The sequence below is a fragment of the Camelus ferus genome, chromosome 29 (assembly GCF_009834535.1).
Source record: "Camelus ferus isolate YT-003-E chromosome 29, BCGSAC_Cfer_1.0, whole genome shotgun sequence".
NCBI lineage: Eukaryota > Metazoa > Chordata > Mammalia > Artiodactyla > Camelidae > Camelus > Camelus ferus.
This window is the reverse complement of record NC_045724.1, coordinates 4,697,303-4,717,010: the sequence shown is the minus strand read 5'-3', so window position 1 is coordinate 4,717,010 and position 19,708 is coordinate 4,697,303. Positions and strand designations below refer to the sequence as shown.

The following is a 19,708-nucleotide window of genomic DNA, read 5'->3' as shown; positions in this document are numbered from 1 at the left end:
CCATTTAAGGTACTTAACATCTAATGATAGTTTTGTATGTAGATATTTAAGTAGGCTAATTTTTATTTAAATTAACTTTATTAAGTTACACATTCAAGTCTTAATTTTCTTATGATTTAGATTCATTCATTTTGCATCCTTTTAAATTCAATTTATACATTTATACATTTAAATACAATTTCTACATTAATACAATTTATAATTGCATTAAAATAAGAATAACTACTTATTCTTAATATGTTCTTTGATTAATGTTCAAATTAATTCTCTTTTAAGAAATTGAATTTCTCAATAAAGTCAACCCCATTTACAAACAGTTGATTATATTGTCTTAAACATTTATGACATAGAATATATAACTTGAGTACATCTGGTTCTCTCAATACTTAAAATGCCTAAAAGGGAGGACAGAAATCTAGCATGCACATTTTTCTAAATAGATCTTATAAATGTTATTAAGCTATAATTACTGCTTCAGATATCTTAAGTAACAAAATTAAACAGATTACACTAAATATGTAAAAGTGAACTGAAAAATAATAATAATGACTTGATTTAATTTGTCATCTCTTTACTTATTTTTTCATCTTTTAGAAATACTTAGGTAAGGAGAATAGAGCTTCCACTGTAGTCAGACAGAATCTAAGATTGTGATATACTTATCTCTTAATCACATATTTAAGCCAAAAGAAAAACGTTGGACCCTACGTTCTTTAAGATTCTAACACCTTGAAACTTTCCTTAGAGCTAATTTCTATACGCTTGGTCAAAAATAAAAGCCAAGTCCATATATTTCAGCTGAGAATTTGCTTTGCAACTTAGTGCATCATTTGTTGTCCTTTTCCATTTTCTCTTTAAACTGTTTTTAGCTCATTGGGTAGGGAAGAATTCTGTAACCCCACTCAGGCTGCAGATAGTTTCAGCATCACTTGATTGAATTCATCTGATCTTCTTACTGCCTCTGCAGCTCAGATGAAGAATGAAAAGCTCTAACTCTAGCATGGCTTTCTTATTTAATCTTGGGAAAATCTCTAAGGACAAGATGATCTATTATAATCCTGCCCCATGTTCCTATATCTGAAATTCTTTAGGTTACTTAAAAAGCAAAGGAAATGGTATATTGTCTTTTAGTTTTTAAAGCCAGTGACTACTATAGCAAAAAATATATATATAGCTTACAGTAAATAGAATATCTGTTTCTCATGTTAGCATTCTTCATGGGTGGGTCTCTTCAAAAACACTGACTTTGCATCCTGACTTCAAACTATACTAATTTTTAGTCCTTTAATCAGACTCTGGAATCTGCTGACTGGTTGAATGCAAATGTTTAATATTTGCTTAATAATATAGAAATATGTGACCAGATTCAAAGGTGTTAAAGGTATTAATATTTAACCTATTGATTATATTTTGATGTAGGTTTTGATACAATGCAAAATATCAATGAGCAGGTATTTTCCCCAGTTTTCTCGTAGGTCCTTTATGTCCTTTGTCTCCTTTCCACTCTCCTTGGCAATCTTCAGTTGCCCTAACATCTGCTTCTCTGCAATTAACAAGATCATTTTGGGTTTTGATACTTTCTGAAAAGAGAATTCGCTGTAATGGCAGCAGCATCACTCTGAGAATTGAACTGTGCAGTAAGTTAACCTCCCCATTGTCTAATAACTAGTTAAGTGAAGCAGTGAAGTTAAAAAAAAAATTATATGCCAAATGTTCAAAGAAATGGAGATTGAAATCTGTATATATGAGAACTCTTCCACAGATGAAAGGAGTTGTAAGGAAATAAGTATTATTACCTTTTTGCAGTGTTTTTTATCCCAACCACTACCATGGTTTCTAGCCTTTTCATTTTTCATCCACATCATTTTAACAGTGTTTTAACTGATCTTACTCTCTGCTGTATTTTCTTCTAACACTTTCCTACAGACTTGCCATCATATCACTTTGTGTTACACACAATTTTGAATCTTTTATCCTTTTTTCTTATTATTGAAGTGTAGTCAGTTACAGTGTGTCAATTTCTGGTGTACAGCACGGTGTCCCAGTCATGCATATACATATATATATTCATTTTCGCTATTTTCCTTCTTTTGAATCCTGTATTAACTGATTTCACAAATGATTTTTGAGCACCTACTAAGTGCTGAGAAACCATTAGGCACTGTCTCTTAGTGGCAGTTCTCAGTAAGTGTCACGTTCTGCATACTATGAAAGAGGTAAACCCAAACAGCAGAGACAAACGGACTTTACCCAGGAGTCAGGAAAAATTGCCCTAAGAAATGATAGCTAAACGGAATTTTAAACCAATCGGGCAAAAATTCATAGTCTAGTGAGCTAATATTTGACCCCAGGCAGTGTTGCTCCTGAGCCTGATGCTATGACTAACCATGAATACATTGATGCTCAGGCACCATGGACCACTGAGGTTCAACTGCCAAGATAACATAGGGAGAGTGCAGATGTACCATTTGAAGGAGCTGTTGGAACATAGCGAAATGACATAAGCATGCTCTAAAGCTCCTGGAGAGGGGATGGATCAGAGTAAAGTGTTCGTGTGGCCAAAGAAGCAGTCCTGTCTCCTACAGGCAGGTGCTGAGTCTCCCAAACCAGGTAACAGTCTTTTTGTAGAGACATTAAACGTCATTATTGACCCCCTATTGGTCTTGTCTGTCATAGCCACACACATGAATGGCATGCTGTCAACAGTCCTCTCAAGGCATCTGGGACACTGATGTATGGCAGGTACTTCAAATGTCAGTCATCCCCTTCTGTATTTCCTGTATCCCTGCGTCCATATGTCTAACAAACATTGTAACCAGGAGTAAACTGGACTTCATTTCAGCCTTGCAAATTCAAACTGAAACGTTCAAATATTTTCCAGATAGAACTGGCAAACTGTTGTTTTTACTGAATTAGTAGATTTTTCAACATGGTTGAATTAAAATGTGTATGACTGATGTGTCTGTATAAATCATCCTCTTTAAGAAACAGAAAATAATCTGTCTAATCTTACATTGTTTTATAATATTGAACTGCACATATTTTGCATGTTAATACAAAGGTAATAATAGAATTATGTGGCCTCAAGAGAAATCCAGAAGATTCTAAGTTCTTTAATATTGTGACTAAATCTGTAATCCACTTAGGTGAATCATTCTTTACTGCAAATGTTTTGTGACTTAACAGCTGTCATAAAAAAGGTAAAATATGGCATATTGTTAAAAAAAATCAACCTCTTACTGAGGGTTCTCGACATTTGACAATGCCATTAAGCTAAAAGTATTGAAGTTGGAGTTTTAAATCATGTGAGCTGTGGTTAAGCCGAGCGTTTCCAAAAAGGTTTACAGAAAAGTTGTTATAATTTATTACCATGAAAAAATAGAGGCAACCTATATTTTTTGAAATTTTCAGATTAGTAATATACCTATAAAGAATAAAGGACATGTATTATCTGGACCAGTATACCGTGGATTTTATTGCCCCTGTAGCATCCACAATCTCCTCCCCCTAAAAAAATAGGAACATTGAAATATTGAAGTAATGTTTCAGACATGTTTTCAGATCCCTAATTTCTCAGTAAAGAAGAGAAGACACAGAGTAAAGCAAATCATGTAGGTAAATAAGAAGTAGGATAATACAAATTTATTTATAGGCAGCCCTCAAAATGAAGGGAAAAGGTTAGGGGAAAAGCACACAAAACTATCCGGACAACGTGGACAACACATAACAGTCCTTCAGTGGCGATTCCCTATGTGTTCCCATAGATAGGAGCTTAAACCTGCTAAAACATTCTAATGACAGTTACAGCCTAGCCACAAACCACACCCACAGCTGAAAAATGTTTGCTTTGCCAGCAATGAATTGTCACCTTTCTAAGAATAAATATTGATGGCTTAATGTCATTCTAATTACGTACATATTTTAGGAACCCACTAGTTACGTATGACTATCTTCCCAACAATTCCACTATTAACACGATCATTTATACAGCATCACCTGCTGATCCCGGAGCCTCACTCTGAGGAGGAATGCAGTTGTGCCTAATTAATTATATTCATATTTTAATATTCATATTGCTGATGATGTTTTCTTGTCATGAGTTATTATCTAAGCTTTATATGCAGGGCAGAGACATAATAAAAGATACATTTTAAAAGGCTGTTCTATTTTTTCATTAGTGGCACTCATTGATTTGTAGATGAGCACATTTCCCTTTACATAATGGAAGCACATTTTGATTACACTGTGAATAAAATCACGATTACTGTTCCCTTTCTAAAATGTACAAAAGTTATTTTTCTTCTTTATCAATTTCTTACTTGATTTAAGGATGGTTAATGTGCACTCAACCATTCTCATCTGAAATTTCCTGTGGTATATATATATATCTCGTCCCCCTCTTAATTTAGCAGTGATAACATATATGTTGATATACTAACAAGGAAAGTTTACATTAAGTAGGAAAAGTGCTTCTGAGAAGTAGCATTCCATATCCTCTGTGTAGAAATATGAACCTAATTGTTGCTGGATATAAATAGAATTTAGAATGAATATTGAACTATAGGCTGTTAAGTAAACTCAGACCAGATTTAAGAGCAAATATTACTATAATAGGAGAGGATATTATAAAATAAAAGAACATAATCTCTTTTCACTAGAAATTTCCTTAGCAGTTAGTTTTGAAAGCTAAAACTAGTACTGATTTCACCGAGAAGATAATAAGGGACACTGATTTACATAAAAGAAAATTTTTTGCTACTGCCACAGTTAGTTAGTGAAATTTATTCAACCTCATGGAAGTAAAATCCCCACTGTCCACTTGTTTATTTCCTTTATATTTGTACATGGAAATGATTTATACACAAGTCAATATTTAAACTGAATTTGGGGGATTGTATTTTAATAATGCAGGAGCAATGGATTTGGTTAAGTAATACTTCCATTTAAAAGAAGTTGTGAGCACTGAATTTTTGATCTGAATGTTAGCAAAATTAAAAAAGAAGGTGGGGAGGGAAAAAAATTTGAAGAGTATTAGCTACTTTTCATGTGGTAAGTAAAAAGTGGTTATATATTTCCTCAGCCAAAACAAGTTCCACTCATACCAGGAAAGAAAAATACTCTATTTCAATAATCATTTTCCATTGTAAATTCAACATAGAAGTAGCATGAGGTTAGTGGCTATTTTCTTTATTTAATGGATATATTTTATATATATCATATATATATTATATTAGGCTGAAAGTTGTTACACTTTGTAAATTACAGCTTGGAGAATATTTCTGTATAGCAAAGTATAAAACCCATTAATTAATCTCAGTTTATGACATACTTTGTTCCATTAAGTATAGACTTCAAGGGAAAAGCAAAACACAAGTGAAGAAAGAACAGGGGAAAAAATTAGAGGTTAATTGCCTTAGTTGATCTCACAGTAGTTTTGACAGCTCTGATCCATTAAAATGTGTGTAAAAGTGGATGAATGTATTCTTAGCAAAACTGTGTGTTATGAGAAATTTTATTCTCAGCGTTGAAGTTTTAATTCCATTTATAGTCTGAATAAAAGCTGGTTAGAGTATATTTATAAAAGCATCAGATTTTATACATGTACATTGTTAAGCAAAAAATATTGTATGCTTTTCTCCTAACTTTCCAGTGAAATATGCACATTCACATCAGAGTTCATCTGGAGAAAGGGAGGAATACTCCCCTAATTAGCATTGTTTCTGCTTGTTTTATTTTGGTAGGTAAAGAAGAACCTTAGAGTCATTGTATTAGATATCTATCACCATGTAGCAACTTACCCCAGAGCCTTGTAGCCTAAAATAGCAAGCATTGATTATTTCACCATTTCTGTGGGTCCAGAATCTGAGGTGGTTCTGGTTTAGACTCTCACCAGGCGGCCATCAATGTGTCAGTGGGGGTTACAACCATCTAAAGGCTTGACTCGGGGAAGAAAGTCTTCCAAGGTCTTCCATGTGGTTACTGGTAGGGCTTGGTTCTTCACTGTGTGAACTCTCCACACGGTGCCTGATGACATGGCAGCCAGCTACCTCAGAATGAGGAAGAAATCCAACAGAGAGTGTACCCAAGATGGGAGACACAGTCTTTTTGTAACCTAATCTCAGAAGTGATGTCCCATCTTCTGCTACATTGTGTTCATTAGAAGTGAGTCAGACATTCTGTTTACTAGATGTATGTCCAGCCTGCACTCATGCAGAGGTGAACTACATTGTACTTTTTGAAGCAAAGGGCATTATCATCACTTGTCTATTGCTGCTCTAACAAATTATAGGCAGACCTCATTTTATTGAACTTCCCTTTATTGCACTTTGCAGATATGGCATTTTTTACAAATTGAAGGTCTGTGGCAATCCTGCATTGAAGCAAGTCTATCAGCACCATTTTTCCAACGGCATTTGATCACTTCATATCTCTGTGTTATATTTTGGATATTCCCACAATATTCCAAACTTTTTTATTATATTTGTTGTGGTGATCCGTGATCAGTGATCTCTGATGTTAGTATAGTAATTGTTCTGGGGCACCAGGAACTGTGCCCATATAGGGTGACAAACTTAATTAATAAATTTTGTGTGTGTTCTGACTGCTCTACCAACCCATGTTTTTCTCCAGCTCTCTCCCTCTCCTCAGGTGTCCCTATTTTCTGAGACACAACAAAATTGAAATTAGGCCAATTAATAACCCTACAGTGGCCTCTAAGCTTTCAAGTGAAAGGAAGAGTTGTACGCCTCTCACTTTAAATCAAAGCTAGAAATCATTAAAGTTAGTGAGGCAGGCATGTGGAAAAGGTAGACTGAAAGCTAGGCCTCTTGTACTAGTTGGCCAAGTTGTGAATGCAAAGGAAAAGTTCTTGAAAGGAATTAAAAGTGCTACTCCAGTGAATACACAAGTGATAAGAAAATGAAACAGCCCTAGTGCTGACATGGAGAAAGTTTTAGGGGTCTGGATAGATTAAACCAGCCACAACGTTCTCTTAAGTCAAAGCCTTAATTCAGAGCAAGGCCCTAACTCTATTTCATTCTATGAAGGTGGAGAGGTAAGGAAGCTGCAGAAGAAAAGTCTGAAGCTAGCAGAGGCTGGTCCATGAGGTTTTAAGGAAAGATACCATCTCCATAACATCAAATTGAAAGGTAAAGTAGCAAGCACTGATGTACTACCCAGAAGATGTAGCTCAGATAATTAGTGAAGGTGGCTACACTAACAACAGATTTGCAGTGTAGATGGAACAGTCTTATGTTGGAAGAAGATCCCATTTAGGACTTTCATAGAAAGAGAATAGAAGTCAGTACCTGGCTTCAAGGCTTCAAAGGATAGGCTGAATCTCTTCTTAGGGACTACTGCAGCTGGTGACTTCAAGTTGAAGCCAATGCTTATGTACCATTCTGAAAATCCCCGGGCTCCTAAGACTTATGCTAAATCAACCTTGCCTGTGCTCTGTAAATGGAACAACAAATCCTGGACGACAGAGCAGCTCTTTACAACATGATTTACTAAATATTGTAAGCCCACTGTTGAGACTTTCTGCTCAGAATAAAAGATGCCTTTCAAAATAGTACTGCTCACTGACATGCACCTGGTCACCCAAGAGTTCTGATGAAGATGTATGAGATTAATGTAGTTTTCTTGTCTGCTAACACAACATCCATTCTGTAGCCCATGGATCAGGAAGTAATTTCAACTTTCAAGTCTTATGATTTAAGAAATACATTTTGTAAGGTGATAGCTGCCATAAATAGTGATTCCTCTGATGGACCCGGGCAAAGTCAATTGAAAACCTTCTGAAAAGGATTCATTGTTCTAGATGCCATTAAGAACATTCATGATTCATGGGAAGAGGTCAAAATATCAACATTAACAGGAGTTTGGAAGAAATTGATTCCAACTTTCATGGATGACTTGGAGGGGTTCAGGACTTCAGTAGGGGAAGTAACTACACCTGCGGTAGGAACTGCAAGAAAACTAGAATTAGAAATAGAGCCTGAGGGGGGAGGGGACAGCTCAGTGGTAGAGCGCATGCTTAGCATGCACGAGACCCTGGGTTCAATCCCCAGGACCTCCATTAAAAATTAAGTAAATAAATAAATAAGCCTAATTACTTCCCCCTTCAAATTTAATAAGATAAAATAAACATAAAATAAATAGATCTATTTTTAAAAGAGAGAAGTAGAGCCTGAAGAGGTGACTGAATTGCCATGATCTCTTGATAAAGCTTTAATGGGTGAGGAGTTGCTTCTTATGGATGAGCAAAGAAAGTGGTTTTTCAAAATGGAATCTACTGCTGGTGAAGATGCTGTGAAGTCTGTTGAAATGACACGAAAGGATTTAGAATAGCACATAAACTTAGTTGATAAAGCAGCAGCAGGGTTCGAGAGGATCAACTCCAGTTTTTGAAAGAAGTTCTACAATGGCTAAAATGGTATCAAACAGCACCGCATACCACAAGAAGAGTCAATCAATGAAGCAAATGTCATCGTTGTCTTATTTTAAGAAATTGCCACAGCCACCCCAGACGTCAGCAATCACCACTCCGATCGGTCAGCAGCCATCAGTATCGAGCCAAGAAAAAAGATTACGACTCATTGAAGTTTCAGGTGATGGTTGGCATTTTCTAGCAATAAAGTATTTTTAATTAAGGTATATGCTTTGTTTTTTAGACATAATGCTACTGCACACTTAATCAACTACAGTATAGTGTAAATATAAATTTTGTATGTACTAGGACACCAAAAAATTTGTGTGACGCGCTTTATTGCAGAAGTCCGGAACTGAATCCACAATGTCTCTAAGGTATACCTATACCATGAATTTAGTGGATTAAAACAATACACATTTATGATCTTAGAGTTCTGTTGGTCAGAAGTTCGGCACAAGTCTCACTGGGCAAAAGTAAAGGCATCAGCTGGGCAGCGTTCCATTCTGGAGACTCTTGGGGAGAATCTGTTTTGGGTCTTTGCTAGCTCCTAAAGGCTTCCCACATGCCTTTGCTCATGGTCCCCTCCTTTCATCTCCAGAGCTAACAATGTCCTCCTCACACTGCATTCCTCTGACCTTCCCTTCTTCCTAATCCTTCCCAATTTAAGGAACATTGTGATTGCATTGGGCCCACCAAGATAATATGGGATAATCTCTCTATTTTAAAATCATTTTAATTCCACTTTGCTGTACAATGTGACATATTCACAGGTTCTGGGACCTAGGGGCTGCATGCTTTCAGAGGACTATTATTCAGCCTATTATATGTTTGTTTGTTTGTTTGTTTTTATGTACTCATTACAGCCTGTTACATGTTGGAAAAAATTTGTGGACTTTTTTTTTTAGTTACCATGGTAATCAATCACTATCACATAATAGAATTTGCCCCTAGAATCTGTCTCCTCCCTAAATGCACACACTCAAGATCCTGTCCCTGAAAAATATTCATCAAAACTAATAAGCACTAACCCAAGTACCAAACTGCCTGCACTAGTCATTCAACAAATATACAATGGAAACAAACATCCCTACCATTCTTTGTCTCAAGTATTTGTGGTTGCCAAGAGCAACAGCATAACATTTCTACACTTAAGCAGGAGCAGATAATTGGGTATAGTTTGAGGAAGGTACCTCTGGATTCAGAAAGAATCTAGTTTAAATGTGTGTTCTACCAGAATACTAACTGAGTAGCCTTAATGCAAGTTATTTGCCTGTCTTGTCTAAGGTTTAACTACCTATAAAATATGGAGAAAACAATACTGAGTATTGCATAGATATTGTGCACCTTATTTTATAATTCAGAAATTTATTAGTTATTTAGTCTTCTTCATTGTCCAAAATCTAGTATATTTTTAACAAAATTGTTAACTCTACCGGGTATCTGTGATATTAAATTTTTCCCCTAGTGCCCATAGTCACATATTTCTTGAAAGTCATATTCTAGACATTCCACCAATTATTTGTAATTCTGAGCCCCTGAGACAAGCACCTAACCTAGACATCAAGAAATCCTTTTGAGGGAAAAAATGAAATTAGAAACTATCTTATGATCCAGAAATTCCACTTTTGGGTATTTATCCAAAGGAAATAAAAACACTAACTCAAAAAGATATTTGCACCTCTATTTCACTGCAACATTTTTTTTTAGTTGACATGTCATGGAACAACCTTTTTGTTTCCATTTTATTGGAATACCTTTCTCTAGCCCTTCACTTTCAGTCTGCATGTCCTTACTTCTGAAGTGTCTCTTGTAGGCAGCATGTAGATGGGTCTTGGCTTTTTTGTTTTTGTTTTTGTTTTTGTTTTTTAATCCATTTAGCCACTTTATATCTCTCAGTTGTAGAGTTTAGTCCATTTATATTTAAAATAATTACTGATGTTTTATGTTTTATGTCTGTTTTTTGTAGTTCCTCTCTGTTCCTTTCTTCTCTTTCTTCTCTTGTGGTTACTGTTCTGTTTAGATGCCTTTCTCATTTTCTTTTTTGTATTTACTATGAGTTTCTGCTTTATGGTTACTGTGAGGTTCACATATCCTGTGTATATAATAGTCTGTTTTAAATTGATAGCAATTAAATTTAAGCATATTTTGAAACTTTACACTTTTACTCCACCACATTTTATATTTTGATGTCTCATTTTACATGCACCATTAACTAATTAAGTAGTTACAGTTAATTTTACTATTTTTGTCTTTTAACCTTCATACTTTACCAGTGAGTGATCCATTACCTCTACTAAACGTTACCTTTGCCAGTGAGATTTTTACTTTCGTATGTTTTCTTGTTATTAATTATACCATTTATTTTCAGCTCAAAGAAGTCCATTTATCATTTCTTGTAGGGCTAGTGTAGTGGGGATTAACATCTTCAGCTTTTCATTAGCTGAAAAACTACTGATCTTTCCTTCAATTCTGAATGATTTACTAAGAACATTTTTTTACAGAGTTCATTACTAATGCAGTTAACTACCTAACATTAGCTTGGCATTTCATTGTATTTACAAATTATAAAATACGTACCACAGTAGCTTTGGTGTCTTTAACCAAACTGAATACAAAATCACTACAAAAAGGACTTGAAAAAATAAGTCCATATATACACTTATGAAAAGAGAAAAAATTAGAAAAGGAAGGGAACAGAAAGAAGCAATACTCAAATCTCAGAGTCTACTTTACTTCACTGATTGAAATCTGAGCTCTTAAAAAAATAGATAATCCAGATTCTCTTGGTTGAATTTTACTTTCCATAAAGAATATTGTGTTCCCAAATATGAAACTAAGTAAACTCTTGGGAAAGAAATTAATAGTGTTACGTCTACGCATTAATAATGAACATACAGCTAAGATTATTTTTCACTAAGTATTTTTATTCTGATTATCTAACAATTGTCTCCACTATTGATGTCAATTGATCATTAAGTGTATTTATAAAATTGTTAATCAAGGTTCTAAACATATTCACGATGCTACTGGAACATTTATCCAAATTTTATATTTTATTCATATGGTTTCTGGAGACTTTATCTTAATAAAACATGTTGTCCTTCATTTTTCACCTTTGTGGAGACTTGTAGAGACAATCATGGAATATAAAAACACATTCTTCAAAAAATTTATCCAAGATAATGAAATTAATGTTGAAAAAATGAACCAAGTTGGAAGTTTTAGGTATTAAGTAAATTCAAAGTTGATAATTATTACCATTTGGTGTTTGCTTGATACCTATTTGAAAACGTGCTTGTATTCTCTGCTAAATAACATTAAACTAGACATTTATTAAACATACACCAAAGCCACAATGTTTCATCAGGTTTCAAGGCTGCTTGTGCGTCAAGGCAAATCAAAGGAATTTTGACAACTAGCCAATAGAAGTTTCAATGGGGAGAGCAAAATAAACAAAAAGACAAACAGGCTGAGCTTTTTGGAGAATTTGCTGACTAGATGTGTGTCTGTGAAGCTGCTGACGTTATAACTGGTGTCTTGGGAGAAAACCATCTCATCTGCTAAGAATGGACCCTTCAGGGCATTCTCAGCAATAGAAGATGGGGCACCATGTTCACAAAGCACAGAGTCTACATCTTTATTGTGACATTCATTGCATTTACTACAGTTAGCTGCAGGTTGATTTCTCTGTGATTCTATAGAAGCACAAACAACGTTTATAGCTATTTAACTAAGACAGCACAGGACCTGGCACATTCTGTGTGGTCAATAATTATTTGATCACTGAAAATGAATAATTGGTAGCATTTCTATTTTCTTCTTAATAGAGCTGTTGGATGTAACAGACAGTAAATAAAAATGAGCATCCAAGTATACATGCCTACTATTTTTTTCTTCAGGTTCTATTGGGGGGAAAAACAGTTTGAATTGAAATAAGTCATGTACAATGATCAGACTTACCAGTTAATTAGTAATAAGTTCAAGTTTCCATTTTTATTTGTCCTTACAGACTAAGCCTGGGAGCATAGAGTATTTTCTGGTAACAAATGGGAATCTGGCCAACCAGTGATCTTTGCATTAGCATTCTAATAACCAGAGGCCAGCGTGCCACAGTGCTGTGTCACAACTAATTCATGAAACTAGGTCCAAAGGCTCATTAAAATGGTCACAATTCAGTGACTGCCCAGTAAAATGAGACTACAGTTTCATTCCCATAACAGTGAATATTTTAACATACTATTAAGGATATATTTCAAGTGTCAAAACTAGCTTTGATTCTGGGAATGGAGAAACAACAAGATTAGAAAGCCATTTACTTTTGTGCAAAATTGGTTCCACTCTCAGCTTTAGGCTTCAAATGCTTCAAATGTTCATATTTTAGAGCACATACTTGCATCTGCAAGCCTGGTGTTTTTCTTTGCTTTTTTTTTGTTTTACTTAGAGTAAAAATAATTCTGGGCAGCTCCAGCAGACCACAGGGCTGTGAGCCTACCGAGCCGAGAGGTCTCAAGTGGCTGAGCTGAAAGTCAAATGTGTTTCCCCTGCGGCTGCCAGACGGATCTCCCTAGAGCATCCCTTTAATCATACATCCTCCCCCCGTGATGCCAAAACTCCTGGGGCTTCAGAGTATATTACTCTACAGGCTGCTTTCCACAGCCAAACCGGGGTTAGGTAGGATGGAAAACGTGACATCCAAAGTCTGGTTAAGAGCAATGAGAGGGTAGGGAAAGTTCTAGAACACGAGCCTGGTGCCGCTCCAGTTCAAGGCTGCTGCTGACTCTCCGACAGTCACCTCCCCCCCAGGGCAGGGGTAAGATATCCCCTCTCCTGCTAGTTCAGTGCCTGGACCACGGGCCATGCTCACTAACAAAGACAATTGCAGTGAACTGAGCTAATGACGCTAATATGAAAGCCATTCAATGTCTCAGTATCTCAGACATCTATACACATGGCCTGGGAAGAATGATTCCTGCTGTGCTCATTTCGCAGGATTGTTCTGAGGGTCTAAACTAATAATAACTGCAAAAACACTTTTTAATGGCACTGGGCTTATACTAAGGTAATATATGGTTTTATGCATTCACTTGTCAAACAGAACAGACTATTTTCTTTATATCCTGAATTTTTATTCAATGGAACAGTAATGAATCCCTAAATCTTCTAAATGTGAACAATAAAAGACTCTGAATGACTTTTCCTAGAAGTCTATATGCCATGGCTGAATTATTTAAACATTTATTTAAACCTGGGGAAGGAAACAGAATCAAAAAAAAAAAAATCCCAAGAATAAAGATATTGCATTTAACTAATTTCTTTAGAAAAATATTTCTCTTAATTTTTTTCTCCATCTAAATAGTAACATTGGTAACCTTCCATGCCTAATGATGCTGTAAGTCAGACGTCAAATCAATATCAAGGTCAGATTTCTGTAGAAATGACAGATGCCCACAGGGATTACTATTGGTAGAGGTAAGCAGTGTAAATAATGTGTAATTTAAAACATCAATTTATCTTCTCAAATGAGGATGTTCCAAACTGAATACATGGCAAAGAAGTAAATGTGAAATATTTTCCTAAATATTTCAGAGTATCTTATCAACCAGTGTTCTAGGGGCACTCTGTCTTGCTGGATATTAGTTAATAAGTGTGTGGTGCAAAAAATACTCTATATTCATATATATATAAGCATTTGAGTTAAAGACAACTGAATGCGAATGTTTCTTTTTTCTAGAATCTTATCCTTTAGTATGCATCGCAGATATCTGAGAAAGGCATAGGTTATAGCATTTTTACCAAACTTGTTTTACTGTAATTTATTTGTTTGGTGACATAGTTATTAACACCTTCCAAGACATTGTTCAGATAAATACCACTTTAGGAAATAGGCTGACAAAGTGTGTTTGGCTAGACACACTGCATTCCCATGCAAGGGCGTTACTTCTGATGTGTATGAATTTACTTAACCAGTGGACTCAGTGAGCACTTCCTGGGTAAACAGCACTGTGACTGCGATGGGTGCTGAATGGCATAAGAAGTTGAGTGAAGTTATGACTGCCCTTTAGAACTCGAAATGAATGTGAACAAACACTCAGAAGTCGGTGCCTGTGGAATGATGGAACAAAGTAAAATGAAGGTGCAAGAAGGGAGAGCCACCACTGTTAGAGTATAAAATTGGAGGTATCTTCCCAAGAGTCAAAAGCAAGAGGTAATACTTTTACTACCATCTCTAGTAGTACCCTCACAAGAATTGTTCAAATAAATATATTTGCATGTGTTGACATATCACTTCTGAGGATGATGCTTTGTTGTGAACCATACCTGTCTCCATTTGCCTCATCTCATTTACCTCAGATCAGAATACGTTCAGCTCATTGACTTTTTTCAGTTCTGTAACTTTATAGTTATTTCTGTCATGGTATATTGACTTCACCTATCTAGCTTAAAAAAATAAAGAAGAAAAGAAAATCAATTAACTTTTTATAGCATTAATATATTTGTAAGTAATTTACTGTGAAAAGATCAGAGTTAGTACCCAACAGGACATTTTTTCAATTATTTAAATCTGAGATTTAATATAAGAAGACTAATTTTGGAGTACATTATTTTTTTCAATAATATTGCAACCTCAAAATAGATACAGGGTCTGTTCTAGAAGCCTCTTGGTTGGTCCTGACAGAGGCTCATAATGTCATATGACAAAATGCAAATAGCTCCTCCCCCTCCACATGGAGGGCTGTGGTCCCCAGTCATGGGCTAGGCGTGGGTAAAGCTTTAGTTCCCTTCTGCTTCGTCCCTATGCTTGGACAGGTGTGATGTGCAGTGAACCAGAACAGAAACTTTTCAAGAGACTTCTTTCTAATGGTGCTTATCTGGTTTTACCAACCCCCTCTACAAAAATATGATTCTCATACTCAGATAACAAAGTCCGCCAGCTTGGTGCATAAGTACCCCTGTAGGTACTTCTGAATAAAAAATAGGAATTTAACTAGGATTTTTTTGGCCATTCTCCAAAGAAAGTGTCTAGAATAATTCAACCCACATCCTTTCTTGAGGATAACATAAGATCTCTAAATATTAGTACTTGGTATGAATCTGCTTGCAAACTTGGGAATTTAAGCATTTTAAGTTTATTATAAACTTCCAAATTATTTTCCAAAATAGCTGTACTAATTTCTGCTTATACCTGCGATGATCTTTTTGTTCGTTTGTTTTTAACTCCAAAACCTCACCAACTCATGATCTTTGTCAGACTTTTAAATTGTTGTCAGTGCAGTGGGTATCAATTATATGTCACAGTGTTTTTTCATTGCATTTGCCATTACTAGGTTGAGAATCTTCTCATGTGTTGAATTCAGCATTCATACTTCCTCTTCTGTAAAGTGCCTTTACTAGTTTTAGCCCAGTTTTCCATTTGGTGATTTGTCTCTTTTTCTTATTAAATGAATGAATATATATTCCAGACACAAATCATTTGTCTAGGATTTCTTCATCCAGTTTGGGACTCTTCTTTCCATTGTCTTTATGTGACTTTTGATGGGCAGAAATTCTTAATTTTAATGTGGCAGAATTTATCATTCTTATATTTTAAGGCTAGTGGTTTTTATGTCTGGTTTAAGATTATCCTTCCAAAGTTTGATCTCATAACGATATTCTAGTGTATTTCTCCCTAAAAGTTTTATATCTTTGCCCCTCACATTTAGGTTTCGAATCCAGTAAGTAACTGATTTTTCTCTAGGATCTAAGGTAGACGCCCAGTTTTCACATTTGTCCTTGGAGTAACCAGTTGTTACCACATCAGCGCTGTCTATCTTCTCCTCGCTCATCTTCTGTGCCAACTCGATCACAGCCCAAGCAAGTATCTATATATGCTATCTCCGTTTGGGGTTCTCTGCTCCATCAGTTCATTGTCTATCTTTGTACCAAAACTATAGTTTTAATTACTAATTACTACAGCTTTAAAATAAATTTTGATAAAGCAATTTTGCCGACTTTCTTTCTTGCAGTATATCATGGCTATCTTGATGTTTTGCTCTGTCATATAAATTTTAGAAGCAACTTGTCAGACTCCGCACAGATACAAATAGAGTATCTGAGGATTTTACTGGAAATACATAGAATCAATCAATCAACTTGGGGAACATTGAAATGTTAATTATATCAAGTCTTCCAATTTCTCTTTTTATGTAAGGTAACTGTAAAATCTCCCAATACAGTTTTAGAATTTTCTCCATAAACATCTTTCAAATTTTATAATGTATTTATCCCCAGGTACTTTACTTTTATACTATATAAATGGCATCTTTTAAAATTATATTCTTAAATATGTATTGCTATGCAGAGATATGCAATTAAATTTTGTATGTTGACTTTGAGTCCAACGAATTTACTAAACTCTCTTATTAATCGTAATAATCTGTGGACGCTTTGAAGTTTTTATGTGGACCCACATATTATCAGCAATTATGATGGTTTCATTTCTTCTTTCCAATTTTGATACTGTTTTGCTGTCTTACTTCACTAACTGGGGTATCCAGTGCAATGTTCCATAGAGTTGGCGATAGGGAATGCCCTTTTAAATTCCTTGATCTTAAAGAATGTGCCTGGTGTCTCGTATTAAGTATATTACTATAGATTTTATACAGCCATAGATATTTTCATGTCAGATCCTCAAAAGTTTACTGCTAATTAAAGAAAGTGAGATATCTCAAGTTAAGGAATTTAGCACTTTTCTGTATATGGGACGATGCAAAAGTCTGGGCTCACTGAAATCATTCCTTTTGTTACCAGGAGGAGGGAAATAAAAGTTACCTCGGTTCTTAGTCACCTGAAAAAATGAATTTCTAACGGGAGACAGACAGCGTGATATAAACACTTTTATTAGTGAAGTTAAATGTAGTAAAATATAGTGCCTTCCCAAGAACTGGGGGCGGGCCAGTCCAAGAAAGGAAAAATGGCACTGCTCCTTTGTTTTTCCTGTTTTTATATCCTGGCTTGGGGGCGTTTTTTGTGATTGACTGATTGATTGATGAGTCATGTTCTTTGAGTGCTCAGGCTGACTGACAGCTCACGTTCCTAGTGCTCAGGCACGCCCATGTCTTTTATGCATGTTCTTACCCATGGTGCGCACAGAGAAACCTACGGGAGGGGGCTCAAGCTGCAATGTTAATTACATTGTAATGAGCACCGGGTCACGTTAAGCCGGGTCCTTCTCTCTACTGCATTCGATCCTAGCTGGCGTCTTTGCTGGCCTTCATTTAGAGAAAGTAAAAGCTTTTGGAGCCCCTTATCCTGAGAGTAGACATACTGTTATTTTCTGGGTGGCTCCCCCACCTTCCTGTCTCCTTTCCTGGTGCGCATTTCTATCTAACTGCCGACCACTTTGATATGCACAGAGCTGTCTAAGGCCAGTATCCCGTGCTTCCCAACCTGAGGTGCATCCCTTCAGGGTGCACCAGTGGGGCGGCTGCAAAGCGATGGTTTGAGCTGCAGTGAAATGATTTGATGGCCACAGCATCCTTTGTTTACTGATATGGGAGGAAGCATTCTTACTCCCCAATTAGATGATCATACGTTTCCTCTCCTTTAATGTGGGCACTGTCTCCTGTCCTCTCTGATCGACAAGGACATAAAAACTAAAGCTCATATTCTGGCTTCAACAAATGTCTTCACAGAAACAAGACAAGTTCAGTGTTCCATTTCCATCTGAGTTGCTACTTCCACTCAGATGCAGGCTGCTGTAAATGCCTTACTTCCTTGCTAACTCAATGCTGTATTTTTAAAAAGAGATACATTCTATTTCACCTAGACATTCGGGGTGTTTTTACAGATAGGTGGCTCATCCATCCCCAGTACAGTGTATCTAGTCCCCTGTACAAGAAATAAAAGTGTGCCTTCCTTTTCTGTGAAAATAATGCCCCTCACTTCTTTCAAAGCTTTTCTTGAAGTTCACCTCCTTTAGATTTTCCTTTTTATCATCCTCTGGAAATTTTAACTTTATTAAATCTAGTTGTTTTGTCATTTCCCAAACTTTTACCATCCACCTTTATAACAGTTTTACACATTTATTTTTTTAAGATTGAGTTTGGTCAATTATATACAATTACTCTTTTGTCGTGTACTTAAGCATTTTCTTGTCTTTTCTTAGAGACTTTATTTTAGGTTTTTAGTTCACGAAGGCAAAGAATGTGCTTTTATTCTCCTGATCACCCCAGAACTCTGTAACTGTACATTCCAATTCCTGAGTGCATTTTGTTGTTCCCTTAGTAAACCTGGTATGCTTTACAACTCCGCCCTTCCATACGCCTTTTCTACGTTGGTGGGAAAGATATTACCAAGGGAAATGTAACAATTCCCCTTAGGAACAAAGCTCCATTCCATGCAAATGTCTATACAAACTGAGACATTCCTGGCAAAAATCCAAATCAGTAGGGAAATCTCATTCTCTCTCTTTCTTAGTCTGTCTGTCTGTCTCTCTCTCACTTGTAGTAAGCATTCCTGATCCCCCACCTCGTTCAACATTTTATTTTTTGTAATACTTTTCACCTTCTAATATGTTATATAATTTTCTTATCTTGTTGCTTAGTATCTATTCCCACCCAAAAGAAGGTAAGTCCCACAAGTCCCTGTTTGGTACATGATGTATCTCAAATAGTGCCTGGCCAAGAGTAGGTGCTCAGCAAATACTTGCTGATTGAATGAATGAATGGCATATAACATTTGCATAGACAAATAGCAAAAAGAAAAATGCAGCTTCGTGTTTTCCTTTTCTCAAATGCTTTACTATTTTCTTAATCCATGCTCTTTTATTTTATGCTTTCAGATATCAACATGGCAGGAGAACCCAAACCATATAGACCAAAACCTGGAAATAAGAGGCCCCTTTCTGCACTTTATAGGTAAGTAAGCAAGAGCTATTTTATGATAGTGAAAATTTCTTGCAACTTCAACCTATAAGGAATCAAATATTTTGAAGAACAGTCCTTACTGGCAGAAAGTCCAGTAAAATGCTGGTGGGCAGCATGTAAATATGTCAAGCAGCATTGGCAGGAATCTTGTCTAACATCGTCTCTGCTTAAACAACCCTTCTGCAAGATATTCCTCTAATAAAATTTAATACAAACCGCTCATGACTACCTGACAAGTGGTGGAGAGGTCAGCATCTGCTGATGACTGCATGCCATGCAGGTATTTTACATACGTCACTTAATTTAATTTAATTTTCACAGTAACCCTGCGATGTCGATACCACTCCTCTCATCAAGAACCTGGTAGGCAGTT

At 35.9% G+C, this 19,708-nt stretch overlaps 1 protein-coding gene across 10 annotated transcripts in view; it reads left to right on the top strand.

The window, feature by feature from the left end:
• Window positions 1–19,708, top strand: part of RALYL (RALY RNA binding protein like) — a 585,337-nt gene that overhangs the window by 459,566 nt on the left and 106,063 nt on the right. For all 10 annotated transcript variants that reach the window (XM_032470310.1, XM_032470312.1, XM_032470309.1 and 7 more), the window contains one exon: window positions 19,251–19,326. In XM_032470310.1, coding sequence (XP_032326201.1) covers window positions 19,251–19,326 — 76 coding nt within the window. The remainder of the gene's footprint in view (window positions 1–19,250; window positions 19,327–19,708) is intronic.